At 44.9% G+C, this 12,904-nt stretch overlaps 1 protein-coding gene across 1 annotated transcript; it reads left to right on the top strand.

Annotated features, from left to right (window-relative positions):
• Positions 1-8,946: 8,946 nt before the first annotated feature.
• LOC147635503 (histone-lysine N-methyltransferase SUVR3-like) lies at positions 8,947-12,698 on the top strand. The gene is made up of 2 exons (XM_086802801.1): positions 8,947-9,707; positions 11,695-12,698. Exons 1-2 carry the CDS (start codon positions 8,951-8,953, stop codon positions 12,084-12,086), a joined length of 1,149 nt encoding a protein of 382 aa, XP_086658927.1. The 5' UTR covers positions 8,947-8,950; the 3' UTR covers positions 12,087-12,698.
• Positions 12,699-12,904: the final 206 nt, after the last annotated feature.

Raw genomic sequence — 12,904 nt, 5'->3', positions numbered from 1 at the left:
TATGCACAGGATCGAAAGGCATACAAATGTTATAATCCACAAACTAGACAAGTGGTCATCTCACGTGATGTGGTGTTTGATGAGCTTGCTAGTTGGTACAAAGCAAAAGATGAAGGTGTCATTGAGTCACTTGAGGCTGATGTACATGTGAACTTGCCACCACAAGCAAGTTCTAGTTCTACTACTATGTCTGGGCCAGTAGTAGCAGAAGCTGAGAGTAGCAGTGTACGTCCATGGTCAGGACGTTTGAGGCATGAGAGTGTGAGCACTGGGAGTAGTGCTATGGATAAAGGCAAAAAGAAAGTCGAAGGAATTGGAATCACAGGTTATGAGTCATCTAGTTCTGAGAGTTTGGATGAGGAGCTTGGCATACCTGTTTTACGCACACCTGGTGCTAGGCAGGACAGATATGTGCCACCACATGCTAGAGTTACAGGTGTACAGAGTGACCCGCAGGCATTGCGGAGATCCCAGAGGGTCAGATATCCCGTTGACAGGTTGACATATAGAGATTTTGCTATGCACTATGCATATATGACATCTATGGTGAAGCATGTGGAACCTACATGCTATACAGAGGCTATTGGAGAGCATGTATGGGAGAAAGCAATGGATGTTGAGATGGACGCATTGGTCCATAATGATACATGGGACTTGGTTGCATTACCAAAGGACAAGAATGTTATTGGATGTAAATGGGTTTACAAAGTGAAGTGCAAATCTGATGGTTCTATTGAGAGACATAAAGCAAGATTGGTAGCAAAGGGTTATGCACAGACCCAAGGATTGGATTATGATGAGACGTTTAGTCTAGTGGCTAAGATGGGCACAATGAGAGCAGTCATTACTATGGCTGCAGCTAATGGCTGGGAAATGCATCAGATGGATGTCAAGAATGCATTTCTGAATGGAGAACTACAAGAGGAAGTGTACATGGTACAGCCAGAAGGGTATGTACACCCAAGATATCCCACTCATGTATGTAGGTTGAAAAAGGCATTATATAGTCTGAAGCAAGCACCTCGTGCTTGGAGTGATAAGATGAGCAGATATCTTATCTCACTTGGTTTTCAGATTTCTACAGCAGATTCTTCACTCTATGTGAAGAAGACAGAGCATGGGATTGTTTTACTCGTCATCTATGTGGATGACTTGATTATCACAGGTGATCATGGTGCAGATGTGATGCATGTCAAGAAAGCTTGAGTGGGCAATTTGACATGAAAGATCTTGGTGAGTTGAGATACTTCCTTGGAATTGAAGTGGTGAAAGATCATGCAGGTACATGGTTAGTACAGCGCCAATATGCATTGGATATGTTGGCAAAGTATGGCATGACAGGGTGTAAGCCTATGAGTACACCATTGGAGCAAAATGTGAAGTTGCGGGCTGATTATGGCGAGGAATTGGATGATCCTTCTATGTGCAGGAAGATGGTTGGTAGTCTCATATACATGACTATCACACGCCCGGATTTGAGTTATGCTGTGGGGCTAGTCAGCCAGTTTATGCAGAGCCCCAGGAAACCACATTTGGATGCAGTGAGACGCATCATGAGATATGTGAAGACCACAGCACATTATGGTTTATTTTATGAGAGTGGTAAAATCTTGGACATACATGGCTACACAGATGCTGATTGGGCAGGTAGCGCATATGACAGGAGGTCTACTAGTGGATATGCTTTTACACTTGGAAGTGCTGTGGTGAGTTGGAGTAGCAAAAAGCAACCTACAGTTGCTTTATCCAGTACAGAGGCTGAGTACAGGGGTGCAGGCATTGCTACTTGTGAGGCTATATGGTTAAAGAGTCTCTTGGCAGATTTATGTGAGCCTATTGATGGCAAAGTTGTCATTCATTGTGACAACATGAGCAGTATACAGTTGGCAAAGAATCCAGTGTTTCATGCGAGGACCAAACACATAGAGGTCCATTATCACTTTGTCAGAGAGAAGGTGCTGGATGGTACAGTTGATCTTCAGTATGTGAAGACTGATGAGCAGGTGGCAGACATCTTTACGAAGCCACTTAGCAAAGAGAAGTTTGAGTACTTCCGGACTATGTTAGGAGTACATGGGATGAGCTTGAGGGGGAGTGTTGAGAGTCTTGATATCCCAAGCTCATCTACATCTTCATCGGCAGTACATCATGAGCTTGAGAGGGGCTGTTGAGATTCAAGCTCGATGTCAGTGTGAGCCAGCTATGCTATGTGCTGGTAGATTAGGTAGGAACATGTGTGAGACATAAATGACCGCGTGTCCAGCTGGTCATAGTGTGTGGACATTAGCTAGGGTTAGTAGAGTGTGGACACAACTCATTGTGTGTTGTGTGGATTATGGATTAGTGCATTATGCTTTGTGTGAGAGTGGACATGGCTTCCCTCTATGGTTAGGGTTTGCAATATACATTAGGGTTTGCTCCTGTGTGTGTGTCTCCTCCCCCTCTACCGTTCTTTCAACAACAACATGGCCAGTCACCGTACTTACCATTATATGGGGATATCATGGAGTTCTCACAGCTAGGGGAAGTCCTCCTGCTCGGGGATTTCAACGCTAGGACGGGAAGTCAGCAGGTCCCACTACTTGATCTAAACAACCCTATCAGACTACAGGAGTTGGACATCACTGACACAGGGCTGCAGCAAACATCACAGGACCGTATGGGAGATATTTCTTAGAGCTGGGAGCTACCACATGGTCTTGTTATCTATAACGAGATGTCCTAATGGCCCTCCTCCGGCGCCCACCTCCTTCCCTCACTTAGGAGGTACTAGCACTGTGGACTACCTTATGGGATCTCTAGCTTTGGCACACCTTCTCCCTGACACTTCTCCATTCCGCCACCCCCTTTTGAAGCTGACCATGCCTACCTCTCTTTCACTCTTACCTACACACCACCCGTCCCTCCACCACCACCCCCCATCTCACATTACACTCATTTCCTTTTTGATCACGAGCTTGACCTTGTTTACTCCAACCACATCTACCGCCAACTCCAGGATGTGGAACCTACTATTCCCCTATCCACCCTCATCGCATAGCTCACCACCATACTCCACACATCTGCCAACCCACTGCTTCTTTCATCTGCACGTGGCAGTCTACCGCCAATCCACCTTGCAGTTCCATACTTCACACATCTGCCACTGCTTCTTTCATCTGCACGCGGCGGTCTACCGCCAAGCCACCTTGCGGTTCCATGCCCCAGAAATGTTGGTATGATGATGAATGCCGGGCCACACGCTCTCGTCTTAAGCATGAGGTACGAATTGGGCAAATTACGAAGCGCCAAGCACAATGGATTTCTCAACATCTCACCCAACGCAAGAAACGGGAGTTCTATGCTCAGAAAGAGGAAGAGTTATACCAACTCTTCTTAGGGTCGACAAACTGCAAAGAGGCCTGGAGGAAACTCCGAGAACATTGCCCTCCCACACCTATCACCTGCCCAGACACATGGCACTCCTATGCACACTCCCTCTATCATATCCCCCACCATCCACCCCTACCCCCACCACCTCCACCTTCTTCACACAGGGCATGGTCCTCAAGGCTATTCGTAGACTACACACGAGCCCAGGATCATGAGGGACTCACCGCGAGTACATCTCACATGCCGATGATACCCTAGCACCCCTACTAGCCTACATGTTCAATAGAGCCCTTTGTGAAGGATTTCCACCCTCTTGGTCCACCAACACCATCACCCCCATCCTCAAAGCCGGAGATCCACTTGATCCTAATAACTACAAGACGATCACGATTAGTCACACATTGGCCAAACTCTATGGATCAGTGCTAGAGGCAGGGATGCAGAGCCTCAAGACAGCCTAGCTTTCGGAGGACCTCTTCTACCCTTGACCACATGTTCACCCTCCGTGCCATTATCGACGAGGAGGGTAGAGCATAACATCAGAGGATTTACTACTGCTTTGTGGATTTTCGTAAAGTTTTTAATACTGTACCCCGAGCCCGCCTCCTACACTGTCTACAGGAGATCGGAGTCCCATTTGACCTCGTTTGGAGCATCATTGCCCTCTATGAGTCTGTCACCGGACGAGTGAGAGCCCTATGAGGTACATCACAGGAGATTTCCAGCACTATTGGGGTGAAACAGGGCTGCACTATTGGGGTGAAACAGGGCTTCCCTATATCACCCACTCTTTTCGGCCTCTATATTGATGAGATTTCGAGCTTCATTGATGGATTAGGCAGGGCTGTGGTAGGCATATTGATCCCCATGCTACTTTATGCAAATGACATCGTCCTCCTCTCAAACTCAGCCAAAGGGCTTCAGAGACAGTTGGATGCCTTACATGACTTTTGCACTCAGCGGGACCTTTTATTAACCTTGGTAAAACCAAGGTAATGGTCTTCAATACCTCTCACCCCTTCACATCCAAATTGAGCTTCACATATAGAGGGGATCCTGTGGAGATTGTCTCATCCTATGTCTACCTTGGTGTCACTTTCAGTGGCCCACGCTTTACCATGGTTCCCGCAGAGAAGTTGATCAAGTTTACAACACCATGGGATGGTCCCACCAAGGTCTATTCATTCGAATGTTATGGAATTTACCTCGAAGATAAAGTAAGCCAGTGGTTTAGGGCACTAATCCCACTTGAAAAGGGCAACTAGGAGGTCTTGAGATACACTTTTTCACCAAGTGGAGATCAAGGTTGAAACCCATACATAAGCATGAAAGGACTAAAGCCTGTAGTAGCGACATGCTTCACACTATTATAGGCAAATTCTAAAATCGGTAAGTAATCTTTCCAATTCGTTTATCATTTACTCACATATGCCCTTAGCATATCCTCGAGTACTTGGTTGACCCTTTCTATCTGACCATCACTCTAAGGGTGGTCAGCCGTCCTCATACTGAGCATTGTGTCCAACCTTTTGAACACTGCTAGCCATAAGTGCCTATTAAACTTTTAATCTCTATCACTAACTGTATTGGCTCTAGCAGCCCATAGAGTCAATAGATATTCTCAATGAAAAGCCGAGCTAACTCTGGCATTTTCACCATGGTTTTAGTTGGAATAAACCGAGATAGCTTGGTCAACCTGTCTACTACAACCCAAATGGCATCATGGCCTCTGCTAGTTGTAGGTAGGCCTACAATAAAATCCATAGAGATGCTTTCCCACTTACCATTAAGAATCTCTAAGGGTTGTAACAACCCGCCTATCTTAAGACGCTTTAGCCGGCATTTTTGACAGTGTAAAACATATTCTTGGACGTCCCTGTGAAGTCGAGACCAATAGAATTGCCTTCTCACTTGGACTTCCTAATTCCAGGATGACCTACACTTGGACAATCATGACACTCATAAAGTATTTGGTGCCTGCATTTTTAACAATGCAAAACATATTCTTGGACATCCCTATGAAGTCCAGGCCAATAGAATTGCCTTCTCACTAAGGCATAGGTCTTCCTAATTCCAAGATAACCTGCACTTGGACTATCATGACACTCATAAAGTATTTGGTGCCTAGTGTTAGAGTCCAAGGGTACACACACTCTTCCTTTGTGTAACAAGTACCCATTATCAATGGAAAAATGCTTCCAACGATTAAGCTCATCCCTAGAAAGAGAAGAGCTGGGTGTAGAACTATTATCTACACTCGCTAACAGTGAAGTGGGAGGGATCCCTGTGTGTTACACATTTCCACACCTTTGTATATGATTGATCATGTTTGCACTTGCCGTTAAGTGAATCTAAAAATTCACTTTTCAACTCCATGAAACTTAATGAGTTGACTTGAGGCATGTGACTTAAGGCATCAACCACGACATTGTATCGGCCCTTGTGATACCTTAGTTGTTGAAAGTTGAATTCTTGGAGGATTTCTGTCCACCGAGCTTTACGACCTTTCAAATCAGTTTGAGTTGTCAACCATTTGATGCTCTCATGATCAAAGACAATCTCAAACTTAACACCATAGAGATAATGTCTCCACTTGCCTAGGGCATAAATGATGGCATAAATCTCACATTCATATGAAAATAATTCTATTGGGCTCTATCCAACTTCTTGCTCTCAAAAGCTACAGGTTTTTCTCCTTAAAGAAGCACATCACCAACTGCATGGTCACTAACATCCATTTCAACCACAAATGGTTGATTAGGATCTACTATTGCAACATAGGTGTGGTAGCTATGGCAACCTTAAGACAATCTAAACTTTGTTGTTAGTTAGCACCCCAAACAAAGTTGTGACCCTTAGATTTTAATTGGTCTGTCATGGTGGGAACTGCTAACTTAGCATAATCTTGGATGAATTTACAATAGAACCCTGCCAAGCTAAGGAATATTTTTAATTCCTCTAAGGAATATTTGATTAGTTGGATGAGGCCACTTAAGGATTACCTCTACTTTCGTAGGATCCATTTGAATTCCCTCTGCCGAGATTATGTGACCCAAATAATGGATCTTTAAGGCAAAAAACTCACACTTTCTCTCTTTAGCATAAAGTGCAAATAAAACATAATTTTTTATTTTTAGCTCACTCATAATCTTGCGGAGACAAGGGACCCCTTGGCCTTCTTAACCGCATCACTAGCTTGTTTGGCCCCCTTCCGTTTATTCCCCTTAGAACTATGGAAGTCAAATGCTCCAACCCAAGGTGTCGGCCGTGTGTTTCTTCCCAATATTGTCCATCAAAGATCTGTGCACTTTTTATGGCCTCTTCTAAAGTTTTAGAATATTGAGTTTTAACCTTAGTCTTATTTTCATTATCTAGATCAGGCAGAAAACCTCGTACTTTTTGAAAATCATCCAAACCTTCTAGCTTGAGAATTATCTTGCGATACTTAGAAATATATTGGGTCAACGAAAGACCTTCCATCTTACAATTGTCCCAAGCATTCCAATTGTGATCCTTCTCATTCTCGGGTAAGAATTTTTTCCAAAAGAGTTCCTCAAAAGTAGCCCATGCCGTAGGTTGATCACTCTCACTTAGGCTCATCCACAACTTGTGGGCCTTGCCCTCAAGCGTGAGACTTGCCTCGAGAGCTTGAACAGCATCAGGAGAACGCTTCAAAAGGTGCAAGTCCAATTTTGTAAAAAAAAACTGATAAAATAATCTAAGTTACTAATCTAAATAATTTGCTTAATTTAATTAAATTTTATTCTAGAAAGCATGGAAATCAACATGTGTTGCCGATGAAGTACTTGAAAAGGTACTAGTTTGCCATGGTTTTGGAACACTCCATTGACAAACATTTTATGCTGGAATTGGATTGAAATGAAAGTTTCACTAGATTAATTTGACAAATGGTTATGTTGGAATTGGATGGAAATGGAAAGTTCAAATGGAAAGCCTATTGCCGAATTGAATTGAAAAGAAATAAGAGTAAACGACTAATGTGGCATCTCCTCATGGCCATAACCCACCACAATGCCCTCATCTCTATCCAGCACATGCCAGAGAGACAGAGACAGAGAAGCACATGGACCAAAACACACACAGAGAGAAGCACATGGATGTTGCACCATAGAGAGATTGACCAAAAAGAAGCGCGTGGATGTTGTAGAGAGAGAGAGAGAGAGAGAGAGAGAGAGAGAGAGAGAGAGAGAGAGAGAGAGAGAGAGAGAGAGAGAGAGAGAGAGAGAGAGTAGGGAAACTCATCTTCCTTGGGTGTACGAGTGAGGTGGTTGACAGCTTGTAGGAGATGTTGATGACCGATGGTGACTTGAGTATGACAAGAAAGGAAAATCAACAGAGAAGCTTAAGTTAGCACCTACTTTGTGCTTTTTTGGATTAACTTGCCAATCACTAGCAAGTGGGTGAACTTGTTGCCTTGCTTTCTTTTTTTGGTGGTCTTTCACAACCTAAGTGATCATGCCATCCTTATTTCTATCTTAACAAGCAACAAAAAAATTATGTTCTTTTTTAGGGAGTATATATACATATATATATTTTAATTTATAGAAATAAAATAGAGTACAACATAAACTCCCAGTAGTTCAACCCCTCAAATATACAAGCTGTGACTAGCACGAAAACCCAACTCTTTGATGACAAAAAACAAGGCTCTCTTAGGATGAATTCTGTAGTATGGAAGGACATCCCTCCAAGATCTTCTCTTGTTCTTTGCTATTAGACATGTCCCTTGACCTTGTAATTGTTGTATGAATATGGAAGAGAATCGTGCTTCAATAAAACGTTAACAAACTCTCAATTATAAATATTTCCCTTATTCTTTACATTATTTTTAAAGTTTTTTTTCCACATCATCTCTTTGTGTAGTAAGGGGGCCTCCGACCAACCCCCACCTCCTATTCTTTATTAATCTTTGCTAAGGCCGCGTCTCCTACCCAATCCTTGCATGCATGCACACATGCTCACCAGGTGGTGCCCTCCTCCTCGTGCTCCTCCTCCTGTCGCTCCTCTCTTGCTCGTCTTTGCCTCTCCCTTTGCTCCCTCTTCCTCTTCTCTGCCATGCACAACTATGTAGAAGACAAAGCTCCTTCCTCTAATCGTCCTTCTTGTGGCCAGCTATCCGAGCTCCTAATAGTCATAATAATCCTCCATCCCTGCCCTGCACCAGTGATCCGAGAGAGAGAGAGAGAGAGAGAGAGTGTGTGTGTGTTGGAATTCTACAGTTGAGAGAGCGAGCCCTCCTCATCCATCCTCTTCAGACGGCATGAGAGAGAGAGAGAGAGAGAGAGAGAGAGAGAGAGAGAGAGAGAGAGAGAGAGAGAGAGAGAGATTAACGTCGGTAGAATGCAACATGAGGGCATATACGACCAACGGTGGGACTTGAACTCGGGTGGATGAGAGAGAACCCTCTAGAGAGTGATGTGTGTGTGAGAGAGAGAGAGAGGGGGGCAATTGACGTGTTGTCCACAGTCAAGTTCAATTTTTTAAGGTTTATAGATCAAATTTGAAGTATTTAATGGAAACCACGTTGTTGGATTCGAATACGAGACCCTTGGTACTCATGAGTTTCTTCAATGGGAATATGGCGCTAGAGGAGACTGCCGCCGCCGCCACCGCCACCGCCACCGCCATAGCTGCCGTGATGCCCTGGCTGCGGCCAAAGGATCTGGCATCGCTCGCCTGCACTTGCTCTGCCCTGGCCGCGGCGGCTGCCTCCGTCAACCGCCTGCGTGCCAGCGACGCGGCTCGCGGCCTTGAACGTTGGCCCGTTCCTATCATCAACACCGTGGACCATCTGCCCTACCCTTTCTTCTCCTACTCCCCTTTTTCTCGCCCCTCTGCCGACCTTCCGCAGCCCTGGGGCACCGCCTCCGCCTCCGCCTCCGCCTCCGCTTCCGCTTCCGCCCCCACCTCTTCCTCTCCCGCCAGTGCTGCCTCTTTGGAAACCGGATTTTGCCACTGCGTTGCGGCCTTTGACAACTCTGTTAGAACCCACGCAGCTTCTGCTCCTGCAAACAAAAAGAGGCGGCTGAAGGCTTCCCTATGTGGGCGAACGCCGGATGGGGAGCTGGCTTACGATGGAAGTTCTCGGCTTCGCTGCCTAAGCACGCCAAGAAGTGATGAAGGTCCATCTCCAGATGGATTCTTGTCCGTGATGGAATGTGGTGACGCTTGTTCCTGCACCCACAGCTGCAAATACAGGGTAACTCAACACGGACTTGCTGTCAAGGTTGCTGTTGTGAGGGATCACCTCAAGGGCTGGGGTTTGCGAGCGGCACAATTCATTTCTAAGGGCTCATTTGCCTTCGAGTACGCAGGTAACTGCTGTTTGATGTCTGAGAATTGTCATTCTGATGATACTTAGACCATTGCCAAACACAAATCTTGGGACAGCAAATAGGCTATTCTCACAATCTGATTTGCTGGAAAAGAATCGGAAATGTTTTTTAACCTTTTTTTGCCAGAGAAAGTTTCACACTTATACAACCATGTACCACCCTTATGTTTGTCGATGGAAGGCACTGGATAAGCCATGGGATAAGCCCCACGAGAGCCGCTTGGCTGCTTGGAATGAACACCCTGCATAATTTTTTAGCACAGGCATGCATTGGAACAGTGCCATCTTTGATGTTCATGGCAGCCAATGTCCTTGTGCTAGAGATGTCGAACCTCTGAGGAGCCTAATGGCACATTGCTTTGTAAGATGATGGTAAGAGGATTCTTGGCACTGAGCCATGGAAGGACTTTCTTATGCAACAGGTTACGAGGTGTGTACTCCGGTTAGGGGAGGTGACTCGATATACAACCCATGCTTTTTTTTAAGGAGGCAGAGCATCGACCCCCATCCTCCCCTTTGGTTAGATACCTTCTTCGGGCGTGGCATTGCATACCTCTGCAGTCACAGTTGAGGAAGCTAACAGACAACCCATTATGTGGAATGATTTGATCTTGGATAAGTCTGGTAGACCTCTCGGGGCAGCTATGCATATTCAGTGGGCTAGATGGGAGACTCTCTTCCCCACAGTGCTGGTTTGAAAGAGGCTTAAAAGCCTCACAAAGGATCAGAGAGAGGTGCTTACGCAGCAAGCATTAGTCAGAGGATTGTGCAGATTGATGCTGCCATACCCAACCATTGGATCACAGGGAGGGCTTCATCACACGTGGCTGGGTGTCTTTTCAGGGACATGTGTACCTTTACAAGCTATGGGCCTCCCTACGCTGGGGAAGGATGACGTACCAGTCTTTTGCTCGTACGGGGTGGATAGTATTTGGATGTGCAAGATATCACCAAGGGCCTGGTGGTACATCCTGTGAGAGTTGTTGGCAGAGTGGGGAAGCACTTTTATATCAATCCCTCCCTACGGATGATTGCCCTATTAGATATTTGCATTGGGACCCCGGTGAGTGAGAGTGAAGGGATGCTATCAACCCGATGAAAAGCATGCCTTTCTTTAGTTGTACTCTGTGAAACGCCATGCATCTTGTCCCAGGACACATTCAGAGAGTCTCTACTTGCCACTTTGGCCGGAGGTGGGTCTATGTGCCATCTGTGGTCATGAAACCCAATCACTCTCACCCTCTATAAAGTGCAGTTTGATGAGGTCCTCTGGGAAAAAGTTACCCAGCCATCTAAGTGTGTTCACACACATTGCTGCTTGTGACATAAATGTCTACAAAAATAACTCACCCCTATAAAAAGGGATCCCTAGCCCTCAGATGCTATCAACCCGATGAAAAGCATGCCTTTCTTTAGTTGTACTCTGTGAAACGCCATGCATCTTGTCCTAGGACACATTCAGAGAGTCTCTACTTGCCACTTTGGCCGGAGGTGGGTCTATGTGCCATCTGTGGTCATGAAACCCAATCACTCTCACCCTCTATAAAGTGCAGTTTGATGAGGTCCTCTGGGAAAAAGTTACCCAGCCATCTAAGTGTGTTCACACACATTGCTGCTTGTGACATAAATGTCTACAAAAATAACTCACCCCTATAAAAAGGGATCCCTAGCCCTCATTTTAGTAATCGGTCTGTAAGTGGGAGGAGCCTTGCAAGTGAGGTTTGGGTTGACAAGTAGCTGCTGTGAATATTGTCCAATTACAGTTATAGAATTGTCCTTTAAAGGTTTATGCTCATTTGTTTCATGTAGGTTAGGCATTTGCTGTGTTCTAAGCAAGTTTTGCAAGTCTTCTTCTATTTCATGTGTTGTCTGTCAAAACTGAAGTGCAAATAGTGTTACATCTCCACTTCTCTTTAAAGCATTTTGTGATGCCTTTTTAAAAAATATGGTCATTTCCTTTATGACAGGAGAACTTTTGACCACTTTGGAAGCTCAAACCAGGCAAAATATGTATGATAAATTGCGGAGGCTTGAGAAGAGGTTTGTACCTTCTTTACTAGTGATAAGAGAACACTTGCCATCAGGATGTGCATGCATACGCTTGAATATTGATGCCACACAAGTGGGGAATGTGGCACGGTTTGTAAACCATTCTTGTGATGGAGGTAATCTTCAGCCATGTCTAGCTCGATTGACTGGTTCTTTCATCCCCAAGTTGGTGTTTTTCGCAAGAAGAGATATTTCTGAAGGAGAGGAGCTGACATTCAGCTACGGAGATGAGCACAATGGATCACAACCTTATCTATGCTTTTGTGGGACAGCTGCCTGTAAGGGTTTTCTACCGTTTGAGGAGACCTGAGAGTCTCTAGCAGGGTTACTTGAGAGTTCTCATTGCTTGAAATTTGTAGAGCTAAACTAGCTCATCTGGTAAAACAGAGATAAGTAGGTGGGAGGAGTCAAGGCTACAGGAGATGATAGATAACCAAGTAGGTGGGAGAGATAAGACACAAAATGCTTATTTTTAATCAGGGCTTTGTGCGCAATGTGCAATTTGTAGTTTCATTGCTCAAGGCCACTTGTTCTGGAGTTGTGTGGTCCATGGTTGCTCCATACTTAGAGTATTCAATACACTCCATCCCCTTTGGAACATTGGCTCCACAATCCTTTGGATGTCCTTATCGGGAACTAAGTTTTTTGGAGTGAAGAATGTTCATTTCAACTGTAGTGCACAGCTTCCTTTTCCTTCTGTTGTGTTTGTAACTTTGTTATGCCAAGACTGTGAGAAGACATGAGACCTTCGAGGATTTGTACCCAAGGGACCAAATGTCACTATTTGGCCACCCAACTGGTCCACCCATGTCTTAGCATATGCCGGGGATTGATGCCACTCATGTGATACTATGGACTTGGCTTTCCGTTGGGACTTTTGTCTGTGAGTACATGCTTGAAAAAGTTTGGAGGATTGATGTTCCATTGGGTTTGGTACCCCGTATACTTGCCTAGAAAACGTTTATTCGGTGTAGTCTCATGAACGAGGATTTGTCTATACCAATGTTGCATTGCATAGCATCTTTATGTGCTTGCTTGCAAATTGAATTTACATGCTGCTTTCATACTTACTTGACTAATGTGTAGTTTAGGGTATGAGGATGTTCGCTCATGATTTATGTGTGAAAC

This window comes from Cibotium barometz, chromosome 9, assembly GCF_041138505.1.
Source record: "Cibotium barometz isolate CiBa-2024 chromosome 9, ASM4113850v1, whole genome shotgun sequence".
In the NCBI taxonomy this organism is placed as follows: domain Eukaryota; kingdom Viridiplantae; phylum Streptophyta; class Polypodiopsida; order Cyatheales; family Cibotiaceae; genus Cibotium; species Cibotium barometz.
This window is presented reverse-complemented; position numbering and strand designations above follow the sequence as displayed.

Bases quoted from the DNA above. Each gene is read 5' to 3' on its own strand.
- LOC147635503 (XM_086802801.1), top strand. From the start codon at position 8,951: ATGAGTTTCTTCAATGGGAATATGGCGCTAGAGGAGACTGCCGCCGCC. The intron at 9,708-11,694 runs GTAACTGCTGTT...CCTTTATGACAG, and splicing joins ATTTGCCTTCGAGTACGCAG to GAGAACTTTTGACCACTTTG.